Consider the following 25,914-nt stretch of genomic DNA (forward strand, 5'->3'; position numbering starts at 1 on the left):
GAAGCAGGAAAATACAGTCCACCCGAAGCATTTTGTCTTTATTTTTGGGCTGTTTTAAAACAAACAAACAAACAAACCCTACTTATTGTAGTAAGCTGAATCTGTAGCTCTTTGAGACAGTCTTGAACTAAACCCAAAAGCAAGGTTATACATCATAACATATAAAGCCAATTACCCTTAATTTTATTAGGCATCTGACCACAATGAGTGCTTGCAAAAACACAGATGGATTGTACAAAGCTGATATTTTGCCAGTTGGCACAATACTGGTTTTGAACAGAAGAAAGATTAAAAAGTAGCAGAGAAGATTCTTCTGGCAAGGAAGAAGAGTGTCCTCTACGTACAGAGGACATACCAAAGTAACCTCTGCTAAAGGTTACTTGGTAAGCTCAGGTTCTTTGCATGGATATGATAACGGTCCCTGTCTTTGTTTTTTCAGTTTATGAAGCTTAAGTTCAAAGAAACAGAAGTTCTGACCTGATAGGCCCATATTTTCAATGGGAGGGACAGGGATATTAAACAATAGAGTTATTGTTAAAATACATTGCATTGTGCAACAAAACATGGTATCTGCCACTGCCCAACTACTTCAACACAAGGAAAATACTCAAGCAAGCATACTAATTTTTTATTAAAACCTATTAATGCTAATTTATCTTACCGTAACTTATCCGTGAAGGAAGATGCAGATTTTTTTTAAAGAAATCTTCAAGTTCTAGCACAAGCAGAAAATCAGCATGTGATTAGTGTGACAGACCAGAGTGTAAATTCAGAATGAAGCCTGCATCCTGTGAAGGGCATTTCAGCCCCATGAACTCTGAGTGCGGGCACGAAAAAGCCCAGCAGGCAGGGAAGCCACATGGCTGTAGCTTCTGACAGAACCGGCGCAGCAGCGGACCTGACAGGACACCAGAGCGGGTCAGGCCCTCCTGGGTGCCTCTTTACCAGCACGGCCTGAAGCGACAGCTTCCTTTCTCTTGATGTGTGGCAAATTATAACTTACACCTACATCAGCCAACAGTCAACAAGCCACATCACACCACATTTCATAAATTATTAGCTAATTCAAAAGCTTCCTGCTGCTACCTTCACACAGCATAGTCAAACAAGATGGAACACAGTGAAAGGATTTGTCATCAGCACCCTGAGCACAAGTTCACAGTGCGTTCTGCAAATTATGCCTGTGACTCTTACCTGGGAGATTTCCTCTTGAGAGGGTATCTGTATCTAAATTATATGTGTCTTGAAGCCGCAGGAGGGCTTTTGCTGCACCAGTCTGATCTTCATCATTTGGGAAGAACTGCCGCTGGATAGTCATGTTGGAGATAAAGCCTGAAATGACAGGGAAACACTTGGCCTTCTTTGTCCTAGGAATTCTACGAACGTGATGCATGAAACAACTTCCTCCTCCAGGGAAAGCTAACATTTAAGGAAAGGCCATTAGCCTTACACAGCACCAAAAAACACTGAAAGTTTGTTTCCAAAGAACAGGAGTACTGCTCAGGTTCCACTCAGAAACTATTTTTATCTTAACATGGAAAAAAAATTACACACAACAGAAAGACCACCCCCACCTGGGGAATGTTACCAATGTTATATCTATAGCTTTTGTAACCATTCCATGCAATCTGCCTCTCAAAAGGCTTTTCATTCAGTAACATGGAATTTAAAAACAATTTAGGATGCAAAAAATAAACTGTATGAAGAGTAACCATGTAAAGATTAATGCTGGTCAATATAAAGATGAAAAACAAAGATGCTGACATCTAACCTCAAACAGCTTTTCACAAGACTTGAGGCAACTAACAGGCACTAGGAAGCCAACTGCTTTCTGGGGACTTGGGCATTAATGTGCTTACACAGAAACTTGAGAAAACACACAAAGGTTTCTCAAGAGCCATCTTAACACTATCCTGAACTGAACTGGAAACACATTTCAGCACTGCCATTTTTTAATGCATGAGTTTGCTTGTCAAAATAAAGCAAAGGAACAACCAAAAGAAAAACTTAAGAGGTTTGGAAGCTTCTTTAAAGAAGCATTAGGGTGATGTTTATGGAATGAAAGACGAGCAGGTTGCATGAAGTGAAACACTATTCTCTTTCGGGACCGTTGCCTGCTCATTAACCACATGCAGCTATCTGCCCTGCTACAAAAGGGCCCCATTTCTTGCTGGTGAATGTGCGTGCAACCTCTGCTGCTGCTTGCAGGGCCCTGCAGCAGAGCTGACGCATTACCCTCTCCTCTGGGGGAGAGCTGCCCCAGTTTCCCCCTTCTGCTTTTGCACAGCCAGGAGGCCCATGGGCTGCTTGTGCTGTCAGGGGAAGCAGAACCAGCGTCTTGATACATACAGTCACCAACAGGAACGGCACGAGCAGTCAGCCCCAATGGCCTATGTCTAAACAGCCACTGACACCATTTTTTTTTTTTTTTCTTCAGAAAAGTGACTTTGCTACTTGACTTCTTTGTCCCAAGACAAGTTGTATAACATTACCTCGCCAAGTGCAGTGCCAATAAACTGTCAAGTTCATCTAATATCCTCCAGTTGAAAAGTATGCCACATGACCAAAAGCAGACAAATTCAATTCCAATTCCTAGCAACAAAGCGCAACCACACAACACCTAGCTGCAAAACCATCCACAAAACAATGAACTAGCCACATTTATGATTTTTGCCCCATTCTTAATACTCCTTTTTAACTATTCAGGCTTGATAACGTTATCTGTTTATGGAAAGGTTTTGTACTTTTAAAAAATACCATATCCTTCCACTCCTTTGCAGCCTTACTTCTACTATGCTCCGCTTCCCCCGGTATTTTCCCTTTTCCTCACAATTCAGTCAAAACAATCCCCTCCCCACTCAGAAGTTGGTGTACTGCTCCAGGCTTCTGGACAGCAGGTGAGACATCTTTTCAGTTGGCACATTCAGTCTCTCACAGCAACAACTGGGAAGCTGAATGCACTGAGTTCCTATCAGAGACTAACATTGGGCTCTTCTGAAAGCTCCATGCTTCATTAATGTTTAACAAACCTACACCTGATGTTAGCTACTTGTTGAAACATTTGCATAGGTGAAATATAATAATTAGCCCAACTTCCTTGCACTAAAAATCTTGCTCATGGTCAACTGCTATTTTATGTCCTGTTGCCTACTGAAGAGCTTCTACTCTTATGCAGGAAAAGAGGCAGCAAAGTGTTTTCCACACTAATTCAGATTTGTTTCACAAATGCTCAGTCTCTGCCAACATTCAGGTTTCACACCATCACACCTTAACAACACCAGGCACGTCAGCAGCAACAGCACTTGACCATACCCAAAGACAACCCCCGCTGTTTTGCACTCAAAAGAGGTTTTTCCTCCCCCTTTTATCTTTTCCATGGAGTTGTCAGACTTACAGATGAAACTTTCTAACAGACTAGTCTCCTGGAAGCGTACACAAAGTAAGCCCTGGTACCTTGCAAAATTTGAAGCCTCCAAAGAGATTACTCAGGTTAAACACTCCAGTTTACCTAACTATTTGTAGAACTCCAATAACAGCACACTGATAGCAAAATGGCTGGACTGCTAGGAATTTTTTTTTAAACATTTTTTATGAAAGCATCTCAAAAGCAGACTTATAAATTTAATTCAGAACATTACCTGTGAAAGACATGGTCCAGTAAGTTCAATTATAATGTGATTGTTGCTTTTACTACAGGCATACTCACCATCTGACATGTCCTTCAGAACCAGGCTCTCCAGCTCACCCCACTCTGTGTTGAGCCGTTTCATCAATTTGAATGCATTTACAGGATGTCCCAAAAACCCCTCTGGGTCTTTCGTAGCAGTGTCTGTCAGCTGATCTAATTTCTCTGCCCATCTACAGTGAAAATACATATTCATTAAAATCTGTTGTAAAAAGCCTGACAACAAAGTCGATGTCAAGCCATGCAGCAGTCTTGGCTAATAAAAATCCCAAATTGCAAGCTTTCACATTTTCTGTATTTAAAGCACTTCTGGAATGAACACAAGGGCACCTTTTTTTTTTTTTTTTTCCTTTAAATCTTCTTTAGGGACAGCCTAAATCTCAGGCTCAAGAACTTGGGTTTCTATTTTTGCATATCACAGAATCACCTAGGAGAATCACCTAAGAGACCTCCAAGATCACCTAGCCCAACCTCTGACCTAACACTACCAAGTCCCCCACTAAAGCAGATCACTGAGCTCTACATCTAAACATCTTTTCAACACCCCCAGGGATGGTGACTCAGCCACTTCCATGGGCAGGCCATCCCAATGCCTCACAACCCTTTTGGTAAAGAAGTTCTTCCTAACATCCAACCTAAACCTCCCCTGGGGCCACTTTAGCCCATTCCCCCCAAAAAGAAGCACTCACACAGCCCCTGAGAATCGGCAAGAGCTGTTTATTGCCGGGACACCTTGCAGGCAAGCCTGAGGGATGTCTGTGGTGTTTGGTGGCTCCAAGCTAATGCTTGTGATGGAGCCTGAGCTACGAGCAGGGGGCTTCACCGCACTGCATGGCTGTCCTCGCACACAAGGAGGCCTGCTTCTTGCCTTGCTCTTCTCGTCTCCTTCCTGCCGCCCCAGCTGGCAGTCAGAGGGCCCAGATGCTCAGCGAGTGCTGGGCCAGCTGCAGGGCGCCTGTTTTATAGGGCCCGCAGCAAAGTGGTGGCCACAGTGGCCTCAGCAAGCCTCTGCGATGGAGTGGCCCATGCGTGGCCAAAGGCGGCTGTGCTGGGAGCAGCCTGGAAGATGCCCTCCCAGGGACAAGGAGGAGGGTTGGGGGGCTGAGGGCCCCTTTTCTGGGGCTGGCTCACCAGGGCCATTTGGCTTGCCAGAGAGAGGCTGCCCCTTGGCCACAGGGACTGCCCTGCACCTCCCAGCCTGTGCCCCGGGTTTATTTTTAACACTGCTTTTTAGGCAATTTCATTCCATTCTTTACGGAGAAGAACAGAAGCAAGGTGCATCTCCAGCCCTAATTCCCACGTGCGCTTTGTGCTCCGAGTGAAGAATTTCTTCCTCACGTCACATCTCATCTAAATCTCCCCTCCATTTGCTCAAAGCTGTTGTTCCTGGTTCCATGGCTACACGCCCTGACAGAGTCCCTCTCCAGCTTTCTTCTAGGCCCCTTTTATGGGTAAGGTTAGGTGGCCAAAATGCAGGACCAAGCAAACTGCAGCCTCCTCTACCTGGTTCCACACGTTCCACATGACATTTTCCAGCTCAGGCTCTAGCCTCTCATTAGTGTAACAGAATCATGAAGGCTGGAAAAGACCTTCAAGATCGTTTGGTCCAACCACATCACCCACTAAACCACGTCCCTACACACCAGCTCCAACCCCTTCCTTGAACACCCGCCAAGAACAGTGATGCCACCATTTCCCTAGACAACCTATTCTAATGCCAGCAGAGCCATTATAAATTTTCAAGCAATGAAAATTTTGAAAACGTTCATTATGTATTCTCAAGCAATACCAAAACACATTTATCCACATTTTAATAATTTTTTGTAAATGTACTTGACTTCTAGACACGTGCTCTTCAGTCTGTGGTAAGTACCACTGCCTTCCACACTGTAAACTTGCATTAAAGAACACGTAGCTGTCAGGATCTCAGACGAGGAGCCCAGATCAAGTTTCTGGTGCTATAATTCTAAGAGTGCGAACCTCTCTCACTCTTCCAGTGATATGATCCATCCACAACCCCAACACACTCTGCAATAGGCAAGCAGCCATTGTTGCCCGTCTCCAAATAACCCAGCTTCCCCTCCCTGCCCAAAACAAAGCTGACCTACAACATGAAGACAAACAACAAAAGCCCATCTGCTGTTCTTGTCAGCAGCAAAGTGGCTGACATGGTTCCCTCCCAAACAGTATGCTTACAGCGCTCCTGTGGAGCGACTGCAGCTTCTGGCAAGCTGAAGGCTGAAGAAAGTAATTTCAACAACTTGCCCATTCACATTGCACACGCACAATCCCATTGTACATCTTCCACTGCATGATGATCAAACCTAACAACGTGCTGAAAGTCCCTGCAACTGTCCGCCACAACCACAAGGCCACGATTTCTTTCACGTAGTCTCGTTTCACATAAACCTCAACCGCAAGCCACCCACAAGGTGTGAGCCATCCTCCCCATCTCAGTGGATTACCAGTTTTCAGCAAGTTTATTTAAGTCCACGCAAGCTACCAATGTCCTTGAGCTAAAGCACAGAGCCCAACCAACTCAAAAGATGCTGGCATTTTTTTCAGCTTCTCTCTGACAGTTATTTCAATTTTTTCTCCCCTGAGAGCAGCCACCTCCAATATAATAAAAACAGAGCTGTGAGGCTTACACGATAAGCTATATTTACATAGTTTTGTTATCCAGACTTCATGTTCCCAGCTGTAAAGAATATACTTATGACATTCCAAACCTGTGAGCAATTCCAACTCTGCATTTTAGGTGATAAAAATAAATGCAGCCTGACAGATCTACCTTTCCTCCTGGATGGCAGGATATAACCCAAAAAGGCTAAAATAAAATTCATGCATCTACCTAAAATGGCTTAATCACCCTCACTGCAGATTTATACACATTTTTGAAAGCCAGGAAACCATCCTGTTCTGCAATACAAAAACTTTATTTCTAACTCCGATAAAATCTGAGATATCATGCATTTTACACTTAAATCAAAATATAGCATGTAGAAGGAGACTGTTCTTGTAGTGGGTTTTTGGTATTCATTGGTTCAGCACTCGTGGGCAATACGGCCACCCCAATGCTGATCAGAGCTTTGACATCTGGCGTATGTGTCAGTGCAGCCCTTGTAACACTCACTCCTGGCTTTCAGTTTCCAGTGAGCACATCGTCAGGAAGAACTACTTCCCCTTGGGGACTACATGCAACCAGGAGCTCTGAGGTGAAGACACCATACAGAAAGCAGGTTGATTAGATTTCACCATCAGAAAGCTCCATAAAACAAACCTATGGCTTGGAGATCACTTAGGACAAAAAACAGGAAAAGCTTCTAGTTCAATCTTTGCCTCAGAGGCAAAATTCCTCAAATTTAACGAGCCTTAAGAAACACTTTTTACATAAGGGTGGACTCAAATTATTAACTATTAGCATTACGAAACAAGCTGCTTACTTTTTGATCTGTTCCAGCTTGCTTTCTTCTGCCTTGATGTAGTCTTTTAGTGATACCACCAGATCTTTTTCTGTATTAATTAAGTCTGTCATATGACCTAGAAAAAGGAAGAACAGCATGGTTAGACAAGGAGAAACAAAAAAAAAAAAAAAAAAAAAAAAGAACTTAGATTAAAGGAGTTCCTCTCTTCTGCTTTCTCCCTTTCTTCCTTTCCCAAAGTCCTTCCATATTTATTTAAGTAATCCTGAAGGACTATTTGAGTAAAGCTTCTTGCCAGTTTTTTGAAAGAAGAAAATCTCACGTTGGACAAAACTTGTTGCCATGGCAATTAGCATAATATCACATATTTATTATTAGAACTAATTCAGGATTCATTTGGAAAAGGAAACAGTTTGCAACAGAGTAAGCTTTTATCTGAGTATAAATAATGTAGAGCAAATAAAGACAAAACTAAGGAAATATACAAAGACTTCATCTTTGATACACAATACTAACCCAGCATTTTATTTTTAAGATTACTTGCATGACATTGATGGGACCTCAGGCAGACTTTTTTATTAGTTAATAGCTGCTTCATGTCCTGCAAGCAGGCAGCCGGCAGGTTCCCCATGAAGCGATGCAGCTGTGTCACACAGCATCAGGACACAAAAAAAGGGTACGCTGACAGACAGGTATCATTAGGTACCTCCAGCAGTTGCTTTGCTTGCTTCTATGTATCTGCAACAGTCCCCACCAATGTTTTGTCTGTAATTTACTACCCATGGGAATATGTAACGAATACAAAGCCTACCCTTGGTCATCAGACTGACTGGACCAACTGAATTCAAAGCATCTTTCTCTCAAAGGCAAGAAGTCAATCAGGTCCTGAGAACTAGGAAGTGGATTTGGTTCTGTACCAATTAAAGCTCTGTTAACACATCCCCGCAGGATCAGCTTTGACAGCCATCAAGAAATTCTTTCACCCACAGCACATAGACCGAGGCATGTCTCACCAATGGAAGTGAAGAAGTCCGTATGGGCATAAGAAAAAGGCAGCAGAAATCCAACAGCTATAGAATACCAAATCTTGGGGAATGCCATGGCCATAGGTCAACAGCTGTCACCTCACCACAGACCTACAAAAGAAACAAAGTAGGTAAAGCATCACTCTTCACCCCAAATTTGACTCTGCCTCTGGAAGAGACAGCTTATTCCCTCTGGGCTGCCCCTAGCTCTCAAGGCAGCAAAATTCAGCAGCAGTTCCACCCTTGATAAGCTTGAGCACGCACAGCAGCTCCCAAAGAGGGCTGACACCATTCTGCAGACTTGCTGGTGCTTTTGGATTTTGTGGCAAGAGATGAAAGAAGAGCTTGGTGACAGGGCCTTTCCAAGCATTCTTCATCATTTTGCCATCTGTGACACACTGCAGACAGAGCCAGGGCTGCTTCACAAAGAGCACAAAAATCTCAGGACAGCTAAGAACAGGCACTCAAGGAAAATATCCTATCAAATAAAAACACATAATGACAAGTTTATCACCCAGGAAAAAAACAGTTGCCTTTGATCAAAGGAGGCCAGTGGGAGAGGCAGGAACAAGCCCCTGAAGAAGCAGCCCAGAGTGAGGCTGTAGCACACTCCTGCCCTTCAGCTGCCCGCTGTCACTACGCCAGCACCCCACTGAGAGCAGCCCCACCACGAAAGGTTTCCCCAGGGGCTGGTCCACAGCAGCCACTGCAGGAGCCCAGGGCAGGCACACACAGGCAGCGCTCTCTCCCACGGACAGCTGCCAAGTTCACAGCCTTCCAAGAGCCTGAACCCTCACAACAGACCAGGATTTCCTCACTACTGAATGCTTTAGAAGTAATTAGGTTCTCTTGGAATTCACGAGATTTAGTTTTTTCCATATGCAAAAGTGTATTCTATCTCCTCAGCTAAACCAAAACGACCATATGTGCAAACAGAAACTGTTCTAGAGAAACTCTTACAAAGGCAATACAATTAATGAAAGGAGGGGTGGGGGGAGGAAAAGCAACATTCCAAAGTGGCTTGGCCTGCTCAGGGAGGAAAGCGATTCACTTTTGGTTGAACTGACAGCACAAGTAGGGATCAACATAAAAGCAGGTGTGCCGCTCCCACGTGGTGCAAACAAACTCAGGCCAGTGCCAAAGTCACACCTGAAGACAAACCATTCAAGCCCAGCCCTAAACACAATGAACAAAAATCCAACTCTGCAGGCGGCCTGTAATGCTTACCTAGCTGTCAGCATAGCCCAGGGCTGCTGATAACATCTGTACAACTCTAGTTATTTATCCTGTGACTAACGTGAGCCTCGTTAAACCTGGCCTCCAAGGGAGTAATTGCTCCAAGTTAACGGATCACATCCCAAAGTTTTCTTGCAGACAAATTTCTTCTCACTCTTTCCTTAAGGAAAGCTGTACCCACGCACACAAGGCCACTGTGCACACCTGCACTCTTACTACAAACCGTTTGATTCACATTTTGCTCTGCAGAGAGCTGAGCCTCCTGCTCATTCAGTAGGCACGCTAATGCATCTGTGAATCAATTACAAAGCACAAACAGTTCTACTACACGGTAAATATTTGCTCACGCTATCAGTACTCAGAATTCATTGAGCTATTTGTTTACTGCGCTCAGGGAAACACAAGGAAGGCTCCAGGACATTACTTTTTACTATTAATCAATAGGAGCCCTGTTTCCTAAAACATAAACAAGTGACAAAATGAAAACCCAGCTGACGACAAGAGCTACATCTCCTCCCCTCCACCGCTCCCGGTGACAGTCTCCCACCTCGCACAACAGGAGGTTCCCTAACCAAAGCCTGTCCAAGCTTTGGGAATGCTTTTCCTCCTCTTTACAGCCTGTTCCAGCACTGGGCTGGCTCTGAACACTGTTCCAGCCCTCCTCCCTCCTGCCACCTTCACCGACACGCTGCAGAAGAACGGGTGGCAACAGGCACAAATTGCAACATGGGAAATTCTATTTAGGTACAAAGAACAAGTTCGTCACGGTGACAGCAGCTGAGCATTGGAGGAGGTCGCCCCAAGAGAAAGGATTGCCCATTCTTGGAAGAATTTCAAACTGCACAGGCCAGGCCTGCCTACCCTCCAAGCTCAAGAGAAGGTCAGACCAGATGACATCCAGAGGTCGCTCCCAATTTCACTCTTTATTTTGTTTTATTTTGTGTCTCCTGCGAGGCCTCAGAGTGCTGCAGCAGCTGTCAGCCACCCAAGATGACTTCCCTCCGGCCAGAATTCAGAGTTGGAAGCAGAGCCCAAGGCAGCGGCCAGCCAAGCGCTGGCTGCCCTAACAGCAGTTGCTAAGTAGCACGGCTTCCAAAACTTCTGCAAAAGGATCGGCCACAGGTTCCCAAATCAAAGAAAATAAAGCTCACTTAAGAAAGATGCTGGGAATCTCTCAAACACACAAGCTGCCAAATAAGTAGGCTTAATTTCTTCCTGTCAGAGGGATGAGAAGCCTCTCCATGTTATTGCTGTCTGGCTCTCCTCCTCAGCTGCGGCCCTCAGGCACACACAAAGATGGCATCTGAGCGTGGCGGAGAGGAGGAAACCTACTGCCCACACGCAGGATGAACGGCTCTGGGCCTGATTTCAGTGGGAGGCCGGCTGACAGCTTTCACACAGGAGATTCCTATGCCTCTGGGAGAAGTATGGTTGCTAAGCTTTGAAACAGTAAAATGTGACTGAGCATGAAAAAATGATTGGGGAAAACAAATAAACATGAAGATACAAGCAAAACAGAGCAGCAATGAGATGAATGACATTGCCACGCATGGCCCAGGATTCCCCAAACAGTAGGGATAGGCAACAAACATCATTTCAAATAATGAAACTTTAAGGTAGTTTTTTTTCTGAGGACTTTTACAGATTTTGTCTCTGCTCTACAAGTGGAAACAGAGCAAAGAAACAAAAAAAGAGTTTTCATGCAAAGAAAACTATAACTAGGGCTAACTACAGAGTGATAAAACCTCACAGCAACCAAAGCCATGCTGAAGAGATTGACCAACAGTACTTATTACACAGCTCTCCTCGCCATCCAAGAATTTTTTTTTTTTATTAAGGTAAGAACCAAGTGACCTACTCTAATGTAAAAGTATCAGTTAAAGAGAGCTGAGACTGGGGGAGAAAAGGACAGTGCCACAAACAACCAACACTGCCCTCTGCAGCAAACCTCTCCTCTTCAAACAGGGACCAAACGTGAGCCTCAGGACAGGGCCTGCTCGGAAACACACCTCCAAATGAAAGAACTTTCCCACAGTCCTTAGGTACCAAGTACCAAGAACATGCGGCTGTCAGCGTTATTTAACAGTCACAGTACAGAAGGTATCAAAATCCTGCTCCTTAAGTTTTCACACATTTTTAAATCCATTTTTGAAACAATGAGAAAACAGACTTTCTAGAATCACCGCTCCCGAAAGAACATGGCATTGCTTGCATGGCATGCACGGGTTCTTTTCAATTACAAAGTTGTAAGGTAAGTACTCCTTTCAATAAGGCTTCTACTGCTGTGTTGGTCCTTTTTGCTGGCTGGCAGTACATCCGAAGGACTTGTTGTTTCTGCTTTTATTTTGAAAGGAATATAAAGCTGCCACTATACCGCATCCCTAAGATGTTAATTATCAGATTTCTGCAAGACAGAAATTGTTCACTAGTACGTGTTGAGAATCAACATCCAAGTCAGTAACACTGGGGAGGTGTGTTAAGTTTCATTTATTATCTGCTTGAAGACAGCACTCTGAACAGTGCTGCTGGTACACAGATTTGTAAGCAGGGACTGGAAGCCAGGTTTTTTCTAGGTCTCTTGCACAGTAAGGCTGAATGGACACAGCCCTCCCAGAGCCCACTTGTTTTGACTTTGTGAGCCAAGACAACGAGCAGTGGCAATGCAGCAGAGCATTTATCTTATTAGACACAACAAGCAGAAGGCTATCCTGCTATTTATCCTTCTGCTCAAGGATTAGCAGAGCATCAATAGAGCTAAGACATTTTAAGACACTGAGAGCAATTAAAAAGAAAGCAGGAAAATCCCAGTGACCAACGGCTGAAATACATTAACAGGTAAGAGCTCTTTTAGGCTGAATTTGGATCCCGGGTTGCTCAGCAGTAGCAGAAAGGCTGTTCCTCTCCAGGGGAACAGCGAGTCCATCCCAAGTTACTCGAAGAACTGCCCAGAAACACAGGGTGCAAATGACAAAGATGCTGTTTCAGCAGACTTTATTTACAGTTTTTCTTCTATTAAACAGAGTCAATTCATAAAATAAGTTTTTTTTTCAACACATATATTCTGGCATATATTTCAATTGGTATATTTTTGAATGCATTCAAGTATATTCTGTATTGGGACACTTTACAAAAAAACAACCAACTTTCTGTGTCTCTATGTCAACGTGGAGGCAGAGCTCTCTCAATTTCTGTTTACCCTCCCACTTTTTCCACAGTGTCACTCCTAATTTGTCATTTACAGGTTTCAACCTGCACCGGGTATTTTCTAATCTAAACGCACACCTCAAAACCATAGCTGGGAAAGCTAGGCTTTAAAGGCCCTCCTCATGCAACCGTGTTTAAGCCTCCCCGGGTCTAATAGCTGCCTTCTCTTTTGGCTCCACGCACAGCTCTCGCTGTTTGTTAGCGCTGGCGTGGGAGAGGAGCTGAGCAGCAGTTCTGCCTCGCACCCCGCCTCAGCTGAGCCTGGAGATGACCCATCACAGACAGAGCCACCCGTCCGTCAGCAGAGGGAACCACCCCGCGCCAAACAGCTGGTTTTTGCTGGGGGATGAGGCAGTGAGCACCGCTGCACAAGCTTTTCATGTGGTTTGCCAGATGGACCAGCCCATGTGAAGGGTAGAGATCGGGAGCTGCTTCTAACAGGGCAATAGTTCAAGAAACGGTGCAGCTTGCCCACAGCTAAATGAATTATCATCTAGGAGAGACTGATACCACAATCACTGCTGAAGTTGCAGAATTAATACTTTAAGTACAGGCAAATTCAGGCATATTCCTGTTGCTTTCAGTCCCAGGAAAACAAAGAAATCAGTACTAGTTCTGTCAGCATGTGACTAAGCAGCAGCACAGAGTACTCTAGGTCAAAATGAAATGATCTGTGGAATGGTCCAAGACATTTAAATGCATGCAGCGAGGATCCTGAAGTAGCATTGGGTGCTGAACAGCACAGTGGAGAACACCTCTTAGGCCAAAGGCAGGTCTCTGCTTCCCAAACCACCAGGGAAGTCACTGCCTTTCCTTCCCATCCCCACCAGAGCACTGTCTGCACACTCGGCTGAACAGCCTTTTGCCTCGGAAGAAGCTGTCAGTTACGAGAAGTAGATAATGTTAAATGCAGCTTCTTCCATCTGCCAAAGCCTCGAGCAGGGAATCTTTACCTATCCAAAAGAGGGGAACACTTCACAGCACCTGAGTGCCTCTGCAGCTCTTCTCCCTAAACCAGGGGGAAAAGCGTGCCAAGCGGGATGCTGGGCAAGCCTTTTCCTAACAGCAGCACCTTTTCTCTGCGAGCCTCAAATATCTTTCCTCCCCAAAATCACCCAGCTTTGGAGGCGAGCTGTAATGAGACTTGCACATCCAACACGTTTATGCTCTCTTTATTCAAGAGCATCCTCAGGGTTCCACGTTGGACTTTTCCCTTCCAAGTTCGGTCCCACCGAGCTACCCGCTGAGGGTACAGCCTCCCAAGTCAGACACCCGGCGGGTTTCACACCCAGCGGCTGCCTCACCGCGGCCCAAAGCCGGAGAGGAGAACCAACCGCGGCTTTACCCCCGGGCGGCGCTCACCACGCACGCCGCGCTCGGGCCCTGCCCCCCACACGGGAACTCCCCCGGGGGCGTGCGATCTCCTCCGCCGCCCCCCGTCCCTTTTAGCCCCGGGGCAGCCCGGCGGCGCCCTCCCGCCCCCCTCCGGAGGCCGCCGGCTCCCGTTGCGTAACGGCCGGCAGGGGCCGGGACACCGGGGCGCCTGCCACGTATCGCCCCGCTCCCCTCCTCCCTCCCCGAGCCCACGGCAGGCGGCGGGGCCTCACCTGCGGGCGCGGCCGGGCGCTGAGGGGCGGGCAGGGGCCGCGCGAGCACTGGCAACGGCTGCCAACGGTCGCTAACGGCCGCTCGCCGCCGCCCGCCGCTTTTATAGGCGCGCGGGCCCCGCCCCCCTCCTCGCGCCCGGCCCCGCCCCGCCCCGCGCTACGTGAGCTCGGTCACAGCGCCGCCCGCCGCAGTGCGCAGGCGCCGTGGCGCTGGGCGGGAGCTGCCTGAGGGGGCCTCGAGCCCCTGAGGGGGGGGCGGGTGCTGAGGCACCTGCCCCGTGTGAGGGGCGAGGGGCTTCTCCCGCAGGGCGGTGACTGAGGGGTCGCAGCCCCTGCGCCAGAGCTAGAAAGCCAGTTGTGAGTGGAAGTAGCCGTCAGAAAATAAACCTTCCTTCCCTCTCGTTCTGGTCGCCTTCCAACAGCAATACAACTCCTACAACTCACAGGAAAGGCGGCGATGCTGTACAAGCCTCGAGCTGAGGCGGCCGGTTAAAGCCCTGTTATCCAAAGAGGCCGTAATAGCTAGGCAGAGATTTAACTGCAGCTTCTAGAGATTTGGCAAAACCTCACATGCTGTAGAGGCGTTCAGCTTCCTCCTAGCGAGACTGACTGCTCTTCCCCTCATCTTCTGCGCTGCTCAGATGCATTGAAAAAGGCAGACAGGAGGAATCCAACAGCCACAAGTTTATTAGCTCATTTAGTAGCAGGCTTGCTTATATTTGTCAGCATGTGGCCAAAAGCTGCCTCCCCTGCTGCAACTGCAAGCCTAACAGCATGCTGCTTCCTCTTCTGAGCAATCCTGCAGAAGCACTCTGAAGGTCCTACGCTGAAGGGTACTAAAATAAAGATCCTTCTAGAACAAGAACGAGGCACAAGAGACCCCCTAAGAGCATAGCTGCTCTGACTCACAGCAAAGCATTATTTAGCCCCTCATGCCTACAGTGCTGGCAGCCTCCAAACACTTGTAACTGGGATTTTCTCAGCTTGATGTGGTCCAACTATTTATAAACCCTCAGCAGAGTTCTCTGCACAACGTTCCTCCTCTTGAGCTAGAGCTGTTTGCACCCACACCACTCTTCACCCAGCAGTTGTGCCCCTCCAGCCAGGGCATGGAAAAACATCTCCATTTATTCCCTGGGAACTTGGCTCCACTGTCTTAGATTTGATCAACTAGGTTCCTGCACAGAAAGAGACAGCAACAGTAAATATCTATCCTTATGCAGGCTGCAGCACGAGAGCCGACCTAGCTTCTCACTGTAGCAGCATGCCACATCTTTGTTCTCACTTGTCCTCTCTGAATCTTTTCCAGCTCTTCAGAAACCTTCTGGTGACACCAGGCTGTGACCTGCATGCAGTGTTTAAGACACATTTTTATATTACAGTGAGTTAAAGCACAGTACTGCTTCACTTTTCCAAGTGCATTGACAACTTAGGTTTATCCTCTGGAAAGAGAGGGAGCCTCATCAACTTCCAAGCATGTTCAAACAGTGTCAAAACCAAAGACTACATTGCTGACAAAATTAAGTTACTAACCGCAGATTTTATATCATCAGTTGTGCAGTGCAAAAAATAAAACACAATTTTATTTTTTGGCCAGGGTTGGAGGACCTTTCCTAACCAACAGCAGAAGCAGGGAGGAAAACAAAGATACAACTAATCCCAAAAAGCTGAACTGAGCAAATCCTTCTAAAAGGTTACTCAGATGTTAATGTGTCCTCTACACCTGTAGGGTGTTAGGAGCACAGGCTGCCATCAGCTGTATGAAATTAAACAGTTTCTCTCTTCTTAGCTCCCCACCCTGAGTATCAGAAGCTGCAGGAGTCCCTTATATACATGGTATAGACTACAAGGCTAATTTTAGAGCAAAGCTAGTTTTGGTTAGTCTGCATCTAAAATTTAATGATAGAGGGAAAGACTACTCATTAACTTTCTCTTTAAAGAAGTGGTTTGTCTTTCCTTGGCCTCTTCCTAAAAGAAGCATTTTTTTTACCAAGAGGTTTCTTGTGGCTTGACCATAAATTTTCAATGTGAGCTTACCAGTTTTAGGTACTTAAAGCAATTAACAGTTGTTGTGCAAGAGTCAGCTGGTAGCAATTCTGATGCTTGTTTCTGCTTATTGAGGGCAGCTGGAGGGACACAAAACAGAACAGCAAGAAAAAGCAAGATTGCTAGTGTAGCCGTTATTAGGTTAGAATTACATTTTCCAGCCACTTCTTTGGCTTGAAAATCTTTTACCAACTGCTAATGCCAATACAAGTATATTACAAACCCAGATTAAAAAAGACTCTTGGCAATACCAGAGCAAAGATTTGCCTGTTTTGTAACCTCCTCTATATAACAAGTAGCTGTTCCCACTGCTTGTGGCCTCCTTGCCTGCTCCTTTTTTTCGCTCTTCTTGCATCAGGCAAGTCTCAGGGATTCACTTCCTCTGGTGGCCTGCCAAAGCTCAAATTAGTAAACTACAGGAAGCTGTCAGAGATTTGTATGGCCAGGCCTTCACTTCACTCACAGGATTGTTTGTAGCATGAAGCCTAATGTCTGCAGGGGACAGATACAACACAGACAGTTTATAGCTGTAATCTACACAGCTTGGAGCCCTGCTCAGAAACACTTGCAAAGAAACTCAGTGCTAAAGTGACAACTGATATTTGTGCTCCTTAATTAAATACTTCTGAGAATAAGTGATGAGAAAGCTTCTGTTGATTTTGAAGTTGTCTGCCCTACTTACGTGCTTCAGAAATATTCAATTTGGTATTGCAGCATCACAAGAAAGTGTATGGACCCTTAGAAAAGTTCCCAGGAATCTCTCTCAGACCGCATGGCTTCCCACCACTCACGTCAGTCACAGAACTGACTAATCCCATTTTCTCTGCATGTCCTGGCACAGCACAGAGGCCAGGTATACATGATTGGGCTAATCCTTGATTTCTGTCAGCTGCACGTGGCAATGGAAGGCTACAGCACTGCAGTACCTTTGGGGGAGTCTTTACGCTGCAACATCGTGCTCTGGCCTTTCGTCCTTCCTGTGGATAGAGGTGCACTTCCAAGTGACCTGTTGAGAGGCTGTCCCAAGATTTGAGGTCCAAAGTACCACCTCCAGCTGCTGCCCTCTAAAACCAGCACTTTTTGCAACGTTTCTGCAGGCAATTAAGGTCAACAGATCTGTTTAACAGCAGGGTGGATGCTTCCTTTAGAGATTATACTTCAGTCCTTTATCTTATTAAGGGAAGATGTGTTTTGTCCATTAATTCAATTAGCCTAGTGGATTAATAAGATTGGGCTTGCTCTGTTTCAGGAAGCATATAAATAGCAGTCAAGCGTAATTAAACCTAAACTTGTAAGTGATGCTGGTAACAAGAGTGGTATTTCCCTGCATACTCACTCATTATTTTTACAAGCTCTGCTCTCAAATTACATGGCCTGAGCCCTCAATTAAAATGTCTCAATTCATGACCAAAAAGCAAAAGGCTGTGCTGAAATCATGTATAGGTTTATAAAATTCTCTTTGTGCTAAATATGGGCACAGGTAGGCTCCAACCCAGAATAACGTTTTCAGTGTTCGAGAGAAATCCTGTTTGTTCAGTTCTAAAGGCATGAAAAATATTTGTCATTATTCTGACATGTCTCTTGGCAGAGTGCACTTTCCAATCAAACCTATTCACTTGCAAATCCAGATGCAGGTTTGGGTGCTTGAACGCTTAACAGCTCCATTCTTTAGCTACATGCAGCTCTTGGCTTATTTTCCTGTTTGAGGACATATGGTCCTCAGCTTTATGCAATGCTCTTATGATACAAAAACAGAGAAGCTTGAGAAAAAAAAGGGAGGGGGGGAGGGAAGAGAAGAAGAAGAAGAAACTAACAGAGCTAAAAGGAACGAACTCCCGTGCTCTGTAAGAACAGCTCAAATTACTGCAGTAGCACTGTTCTCGTAATAACTTCTGTGTGGCAAAATGCAGCACGTGGGTCTCTGAAGCAGCTGTGAAAAACAGAGTTTTCTCTCAGTCTCACTACCTCTGGGAGCTGATCAGAATCCAGAGCAGGCATCCTTCTAGCTGTGTCAAGGGTTTCTGAGCAGCCCGTGCAGAACTACATTTCCCAGAGCTCCCCCGGGGGGAAGAGCAACTCAGTGAGACAGCTGCTCCTCTGTTTGCTGCAGGAGCAGTGCTTCAAACTGAGGTCAGCGGGGGACTTTCGGAGTGGTTTCCTGCTGCTGGAGGTAGCACAGCTTCTGCACAGAGCACAGTAAGTCAGAAAAACGCTTGGGAAACGACAGACCTAGGTGCACCTCCTGTACAAGAAGGCTGTACAAGATAGATGGGATTCACAGGCACGATAGGGAAGTTCGGGCCGGCCTCCTCAGATCAAGTTTTTACCATCTGAGTTTTCAGTGATCCTTACCCAAATCTGGCAGCGTGCATCTGAGAAAGGAAGGGGTTAAAGCTGTGCGTGCGCTGCATTTCACCCTTCCAGGTGCAAGCTTTTCCTCCTGCCCATTCCAGAGCAAAGTATGGCGCTGTTTGTAAACTCCCCCTCCACACAACACGGGCTGCCTGTAGCGCTGGAGGCTTCCACAAACGAGGCTCTGCGAGACGCGGGGGTGGAGAAATCAGGGACACGTAATCGCCCCGCCACAAAGCGGCTTCAGGCACAGTCTCTATCCGGGGCGGCGTGCCAAGCTCCCCAGCCTGCCTCCCCAGGGACCTCCTGGTGGGCGCCACACCAGTGGGAGAGAGGCATCTGGGGCAGAGATGGCAAAAGCCACGAGGGAACTTGACATCACCACTCCTCTCCAGGCTGCTGGGTGCAGAAGCTGCCTCCCCTTACTGACAGGAGCCTCTGCTTGGGCAGGCCTGGGAGCTAGCGCTGACCTTACTGCAGGGAAGGACTTGCAGGCTCTTCCTTGGCTTGGCTTACGTGTCTCAGTCTGTGAAACGAAGCAAACGTAACTTCCTCCTCCTTCGAGGGCCTCGGGACCTGTAGTTGGAAAGTGAAATGTCCAAAGCAATTGTTAAGGATGGTGAATCACGGTTCATTTTTATTTCAGATGAGTGCTAGAGATGGTGGCATTTCTGGCTGTTTTCTGACATCCCAACACTGAGTTCAAACTGCAGTCTGTGACTGCCTGAGCTGAAAATGTGGTAGGATCCTTTGGCACAAAAAGCATTGACAGTTGGAGATGATCCAATTCAGCTGCGACTGCTGTCTCTCGTCTAGCTCCAGGAATTATTTTCCGCAGCTGATATTTTGTCTTTCATTCTCTTCTGGCATTGCTGCCTTTCCCACAGCCCTACTGTGTGCTGCAATAGGATGTTCCATTGGATCGAGGCCATTACAACTGCGTAGGAAACAAACAAGAGAGCAGCTACTTTAGCTGCTCTTTATCCCACCAGTGTAGGAGTTGAGGACAGGAATACTTAACCTCATCTTACAGCACTCTTAAGACCTTCTGTGCACACTCACAGATGGCAACAAACCGAGGTATCTTGGAATTGTCTTAAAAAGTGCTGGAACTGGGTTTGATTTGTGACTAGAGACTAAGACCAAAGCAATCATTTTAAAAAGCATTTCAGAAAGTAAATGCTAGCATTCTGCAGACACTGTAAGCAGGAGATTTCTGGTAGCATTGTGTTGTTGCGGCTTTTAAACCAAATGCAACTTTGCAGGGCCACTGTTTCTATTCTGTGCCTCTCTTTTTAGGCAGAGCCAGCTACTTGTGGGCGTTGGTCATGGCTGCGATTTATCAAGCAGTGTACAGAAGAGCTTCCTCTCTCTTCTGCAGGTTTCATTCCACCTATGTTAAAAAAATGAGGTAAGTTCTTACCTAAGTCTTGTTTACACTGAGAAGACCAGCACCAGTTTGGCACTCCTGCCCACTGTCACAAGCAGCCCTACCTAAATGTAACCGGGGGTTTATCTTGTAACAGTTCAATGACTGCCTATGCTTGCTGTCCTAGCTAGGAGGAAATACAGGATTCTTTGCCAGGTGGCACCTTTGCTGGAAGCTACAGGCCACCAAAGAGTAGATCCAGCTGTCAAACACCCTAGAAGCTTGTGGAAGACAAAATCCATACTGTCTGCTCTGCCTGAAGTAAATGTGTCCAAATAAATGCAGCACAGGTAATCCCAGCACGATCTTGAATTTATCCTCCCCATTCTTTTCTTACTGCAGATACTTAAATACGCTAAAGGAAGATGACGACTTTTGTAGACAAGCTCAGACCTCAGGAACTTTCTACCTCTTTCACAACCTCTCACCCTTCCTGCAGAAGGTTGGGAAGAAATATTTGCTACCACAGCTCAGTGCGGCAGGTAAGCAGGAGCCCAGGAAGAGGCATCTCCTGGATCACGCAGCTCAAACGATACAGGCTCATGTGCAATAAGCAATACCTGACATGGGGCTGAAAAATCTATCAAGATGTGCATGGAATATCCCGTTATATGCAGCATGCTATTTGTTAACAACAGATAACAGATAAATAGCTGTAAACAACTGCTATTTAGAGTTAAAATCTAAGCATGTGGACGTGAGCTCATGCTCTTCACATACATACAGTATCAATACATGCGTGATCTGGTTTGAGATTATCCACTTTAAACATTTGGGACCGTAACTTCTGAAGAGAAAGAGCTGGGAAGAAAACAAGCAGCAAGGTTTTACCAGCAAAGCAGGGAGAAGTTTTGAGAGAAAGGTATCAGCTGCTGTAGGAGAGAAACAGAATGGAAAGCTGTTCCCCAAGCATTAAAACATTTGCATCTTTAATTTAACATGGTCAAAAGATATAACAGCTAAGGACAGAGCCAGGCTTCTAGTCTCCTTTGGTGTGGAACAATTTGGCACCTCTCTCACATGAGAGATGCAGAAAGAGCATCATGTTTGGACAAATTCTCTTCCCTTACAGCTTTTTCTTCCCCTTTCTCTTGCTGTTCAGAGATGAAAAGGATCCTGGAGAAATTGAAAGAGACTGAACAGTGGATGGAGAAGTCAGTGCTGATCGGCTGTTCAGACGAGCACGTACCACACTTTGCCCTGGATTTAGGTTGGGATGACTCTGCTTCCACCTGTGTTGGCATCACATTTGATGCTCTAAGATGAAAGTGCTGCTGAGGCAGCATCCTTTTTCCACGCTGGGTCAATATTTACTGCTCAAGAGAACTCAGTTGAGTCTCTGTAGGAGCTGCTGTGAGCACGGTGGTTGAGAGCCACAAAGCTGCCCTGCTGTCCCTGTGTGTGCGCTAGTAAAGGTGGGCTGTTTGCAGGTCACTTAACATTTGGGCACGTGTTACCACCGAGGTGATGTCACTTCCATGGGAACTTCCAGAAATTGTACACCGGAACAATGCAGGGCGTAAAATTGGGACAAGAACTGCAGTTTATGAGATTTGTCGTTGTTTTTTAAGCAGGGGCCTTGGAAAAATCAGTCATTGAGTCTGAACTTCAGGGATTGTTCACTGACTTACGAAAGGCTCTCTTTGTAGTGGATGTGAAGGATTCTCCTTTGCTGGCCTCGGTACAGTACAGAAATACTATTACTATTTTAACTTTTAAGAAGTGATTTCTAACATTTTCTTGTCTCCCATATTGTTCCATGATTCAATACGTACTGAGGAGGTACCTACTGTGTGTTTTCAGTAGGCACTAAAAATTACAGCAATTCTCCCAAATTTGCTGTCCCAAAAGCAAGCTGCAATGGGAAGACACAGACATTTAAAGATGACTGCAGAAATTAGCCACTTCGCATCAACCTGCTGTATGCCTGGCATGAAATATACTGATCTCAGCAGCAGCAGGCACAGCAATCCCACTTTGTACCCAGTTTTTCTGTATTCTTCTTGGCAAACTGAATTCCAAGAACAGCCTTACAGGTCTTCCCTCAGAGCTGCTCTTTTAAAACTGCTCACTTACAAGCTGAGTTCCTATCCAGATGCCCTATGTTTGGAAGCCCTAAGAAAAGACCTGTGTGTGAAACTCAACTGCTCCCATTACATCCCGATAAGGAACTACTCTTCCCCTACCTTCCCTTGACCTGCTGCAATTTGGATGCTAAAGCAATAAGCAAGAAACGCTGATTCCAAAACCTGACATTTTTCAAAGCAGTGCCCACATTTTGTTTACATTTTGTAGACTTCCAGACATACTCAGAATTTATCCATGTAACAGCATGATGGGGAAAAGACAGAGTCACTCAGGGAGACTGCTCCAGGTGTAAATTTGTATTTCTCTTGGTGTTCACAGGCCCAGGCCCTTCTCCGGTGGCATGAGTCCCACCAGTACTGTAGCAAAACTGGGCAGCCCACTCAGAAAAACCTAGCTGGCAGCAAGCGAGTCTGCCATGCCAGTGGCATAACTTACTATCCACAGGTAAGCACCTGAGCAGTTGTATGGAGAGGAATCTGTACAAGGCAGCAGGATTTCTTTCCATGTAGTTGGACGCTCATGGAGCTAGGAAAAGGAACCACTGGCACTTACTTGTTTGGTCTGAACTTCTTCCTCTGCATTTTGATGCGTTTTCTAGATGTCTCCAGTGGTTATCACCCTGGTGTCTGATGGCAGCCGGTGCCTCCTTACACGACAGTCCTCGTTCCCTCAGGGGATGTACACCGCTCTGTCAGGCTTCTGTGACCTGGGTAAGGCGGGCTCTCAGCCCCTGCGGGGGGCAGAACTGTGGGACATCAACCGAAGGCCTGTTTACAAAGGAGAAAGGGCACAGACGTGATACTGGGGGAAAAAATACTGAATCAGAGTTCCAAATAGCTGTATGCATCTGAAGAGAACAGGAGAATTACGGGTATGTATCAGTTGCTGTAGCCCATGGTAGTATATTCAGGTAACAGACTCCCCAGGTTAGAGCCCCCAGATACTCCTTAGTCTCTTTTATGTCTCTGGCTCAGAAAAGAGAGAAACTCAGACCTCTTAGGAGGAAAACAGCTTAAAAAGGGAAATGATGAAGAGGGGCAGCAATGTTCTGTCCACCAGATGCATACAGACAGAACCAAAAGCGTGTCTGGTGCCCCTGGTTAAGGGAGGCAAGCATGGGTGATTTTAATCGAGCATCTTGATGACAGGCAATCCCAGGTCGGCACAGTCAGAGCTCCTGCTCCAACAGCCAGGGCTGGAACACCTGAGAAATGAGCCTACTTCCATTTTCTTGCCACGGTTTGCTGCCCTGAGGCCAGGCTGTCCTCACCTACCTGTGGTTGCTTCCAGGTGAAAGTGTGGAGGAGGCGCTGCGGCGAGAGGTGGCCGAAGAGGTGGGCCTGGAGGTGGAGTCCTTCCAGTACTCGGCCTCCCAGCACTGGCCCTTTCCCAGCAGCTGCTTAATGATCGCCTGTCACGCATTGGTGGGGGGACAGCAGACTGAGGTGAGCGGGCTCGGGTTGCCCTGAAGCATTTCACTACCCACCTTACATAGCAAAAGCTAGTCTGGTGCACAGGCTTGAGTTTGGAGAGCATCAGAGCCTCTCTAAGTGCTGTTTTCAGTTAGCTTTCTACAAGTGAATATGAGACTTGAAAATCATCATGTCTTGTGTTGCAACACGCAAGGTTTGGCACAGGTCGCTGTATGTACAAGCACAGAGCACAGCGTCCCAATGGTTTTTTCCTCTGAACTTTGCAGAGGAGGCACACTTTAGTATTAATAACGCATTTGCTATAAAAAAGCAGTTTCTGCTACATTAATTACTGTGCTCATTGGTCCTTTGCAGGCCAGTGCCACAATGGAATAAGGCTAACTGATTTGTGGCTTCCCTAAGGAAACCAATAGGCACGTCCTCCCCTGGGTTGGCATCAACACTTAATTCAGGCGTGGATTAAGCACTCCAGGCATTCTAGCATGGGATCTTTGTGGGGGCAAGAACAAGCCACTGCTGCCCACATTTAAAGCTGATTTAAGGAACTGGCACTCTCCTAATTCTTTCCAGATCAGTATGAACAGCCTGGAACTGGAAGAAGCTCGTTGGTTTGGCCTGGAGGAAGTCTTGGAGGGGCTCAAGAGAGATCACACATCTTCAAAGCAAGATGATGGTAGTTTCTTACCCTGGTTTCCTCCCAAGCAGGCCATTGCTCACAAGCTGATCAACGAGTGGGTTAAACAGCAGACTTCCCGGCCGACCTAGGTGTAAAGACTTCATCAAGTCTGCGACTCTGCCAGAATTACAGAAGCTTTATGTAAAAGCTTCCAAAGCTACTGAAGACAACGTGTCTGACGGTGGGGGTAGCACCAGACTGATGGCAGTCTTACACTTGGATGCACAGATGTACAAAGCCGTTTCTGAACTGGTTGTCTCTGGGCAACTCCTCATACACTGGACCTTGGAGATCCCACGACTTGCAGTAAATATGCAATAAAATTCTCAGTCCCAAAGCCCAAAACTTAAGTGTCATCTGCTGCAGGTGTTGCCCAGCAATCAGGAGAACAGTAAGCCCCTGGCAGTTACGTCCCCTTTTCCTCCAGTTTATCCATGTGGAACTCCTGGGTGGATGGTTGAACCCAGTTTTTTTACATTAAGGGAAAGTAGCCTTTCAGTGTTCACATGTATATGGAATGACAATCAAAAAAAAAAAAAAAAAAAACACAATAGAAAAGCCACTGCCTCAATGCTCTCCCTTTCTTCTGTTCCCCTTTCCATCAGTTCTTCCAGTTTTGTATAAAACATGTTAATTTTTTGCAAATGTTAAGCAGACTTCTACTTTGATGGTTTGTCTGAGCAACTAAAAATACTTGTGGAGACACCATTTTCCCTACCAGTGAGGCACAGCGTGAGACTTCCATCCTGAGCAAGAGAGAACAGAGCTACCTGGTGGTAGAGAGTGGAAGAGCAAATCAACCTACGAGCACGTTAAAGAACCCAAGTAATGCTGAGAGGAACTGCTGCAAGGAAGACTGCACTTACAACAGAAAAAAAATCCCGAAAGGCCAAGTGCCTCTCATCCTGTGCCAAAAATCTGGGGCTTGCCTGGAGAACTGCTCTTGTTTTACTGATAAAGGAGTATCACTTCTCTGAAGGGAGAGGGACAAAGAGAGAGCCTGGGAAAGGAGAGCCTAGTAAAAGAGGCAGATGGAGGGATCTGCTGCTGTTTCAGGCTGTCATTCCTTCCTGCTCACTTGGCCACTGTTCAAATGCCAAGACTGCAAAGCCAGCAGTACAAATACTTGAAGGGGAAGCAGGACTGTATCGCTGTCTGCCGGCACTAGAATTTATTGCAGGTGAAGGACTTTTTTGAGCATTGTAAAAATTGTAAAATTGCAAAAGTCCTGACATCTGAACAGTAAGTAAAAAAGATTGTCTCACACAGTTCAGACACATTTCGTTTCCTCAGGTTAATTTTACTTCATGAGGCTGGGAGGGGCTTCTCTCAGGCCATGGTGGCATGTGCAAACAGCTTTTCCACCCCTACTAACTCTCAGCAATAGAAGACCCGTGTCAGAGCATGTTTTTCACGTTTGGCAGATTTGGCAGCCATCCCAGTGGGAATGCAGCCTGATACACAAGGGCACTGCTTATACCTCCCCTCCAACCCAACCAGGCAGTTCACACAAACCCCCACACCTCTGAACTTAACTGCGACTCTCCTGTATCCAGTTTCCTTTTAAATGGTCTCACCTCCTCTCTTTGTGGTAGTTCCTCCTGCTCTCTCTTCCATCTCACCATTTTAACCCCCCATCATTTATCTCCTCCTCTCTCGTCTCTGGAATGTGCCATTTTTGTTTTCAGCCTCGCTCCTTTCTTCCCCTTCT

General features: G+C 46.2%; 2 protein-coding genes across 10 annotated transcripts in view; one reads left to right on the plus strand and one right to left on the minus strand.

The window, feature by feature from the left end:
• The window catches only part of P4HA1 (prolyl 4-hydroxylase subunit alpha 1), a 33,320-nt gene extending 19,015 nt beyond the window's left edge, over window positions 1-14,305 (minus strand). For 3 of the 7 annotated variants that reach the window (XR_014694717.1, XR_014694718.1, XM_084525113.1), the window contains exons 1-5: window positions 14,180-14,299; window positions 8,121-8,243; window positions 7,129-7,225; window positions 3,707-3,858; window positions 1,195-1,332 (exon numbers count right to left, since the gene is read on the minus strand). Coding sequence is in view for 4 of the 7 variants with exons in the window: in XM_084525113.1 (XP_084381239.1) it covers window positions 1,195-1,332; window positions 3,707-3,858; window positions 7,129-7,225; window positions 8,121-8,214 (481 nt within the window). In the remaining 3 variants the exon portion in view is untranslated. Of the gene's footprint in view, window positions 1-1,194; window positions 1,333-3,706; window positions 3,859-7,128; window positions 7,226-8,120; window positions 8,244-14,179 lie in introns of all 7 variants that reach the window. The other 4 variants (XR_014694719.1, XM_084525114.1, XM_084525111.1 and 1 more) reach the window with 3 other exon arrangements.
• A 1,776-nt stretch (window positions 14,306-16,081) lies between these two features.
• Window positions 16,082-25,482, plus strand: NUDT13 (nudix hydrolase 13). Of its 3 annotated transcripts, none has more exons than XM_084525125.1 (9): window positions 16,082-18,421; window positions 19,877-19,988; window positions 20,349-20,488; window positions 21,109-21,216; window positions 21,578-21,687; window positions 22,413-22,538; window positions 22,693-22,804; window positions 23,385-23,539; window positions 23,882-24,080. In XM_084525125.1, the coding sequence occupies exons 2-9, from the start codon at window positions 19,906-19,908 to the stop codon at window positions 23,900-23,902; spliced, it is 855 nt and encodes a 284-aa protein (XP_084381251.1). In that variant the 5' UTR covers window positions 16,082-18,421; window positions 19,877-19,905; the 3' UTR covers window positions 23,903-24,080. The 3 variants fall into 3 exon arrangements, with proteins under 3 accessions (XP_084381251.1, XP_084381249.1, XP_084381250.1); XM_084525123.1 differs by lacking the exon at window positions 23,882-24,080 and adding an exon at window positions 24,098-25,482 and having other exon boundaries at window positions 16,090-18,421; XM_084525124.1 differs by lacking the exon at window positions 23,882-24,080 and adding an exon at window positions 24,098-25,482 and having other exon boundaries at window positions 16,094-18,421; window positions 21,581-21,687.
• Window positions 25,483-25,914: the final 432 nt, after the last annotated feature.

This window comes from Aythya ferina, assembly GCF_964211825.1.
Source record: "Aythya ferina genome assembly, chromosome: 7".
Lineage (NCBI taxonomy): Eukaryota > Metazoa > Chordata > Aves > Anseriformes > Anatidae > Aythya > Aythya ferina.

Coding starts and splice junctions, on each gene's coding strand:
- NUDT13 (XM_084525123.1), top strand. CDS start 19,906: ATGGCTGCGATTTATCAAGCAGTGTACAGAAGAGCTTCCTCTCTCTTC. Junction 19,989..20,348: donor ACCTATGTTAAAAAAATGAG/GTAAGTTCTTAC, acceptor TTCTTACTGCAG/ATACTTAAATACGCTAAAGG. Junction 22,805..23,384: donor GTCAGGCTTCTGTGACCTGG/GTAAGGCGGGCT, acceptor GGTTGCTTCCAG/GTGAAAGTGTGGAGGAGGCG.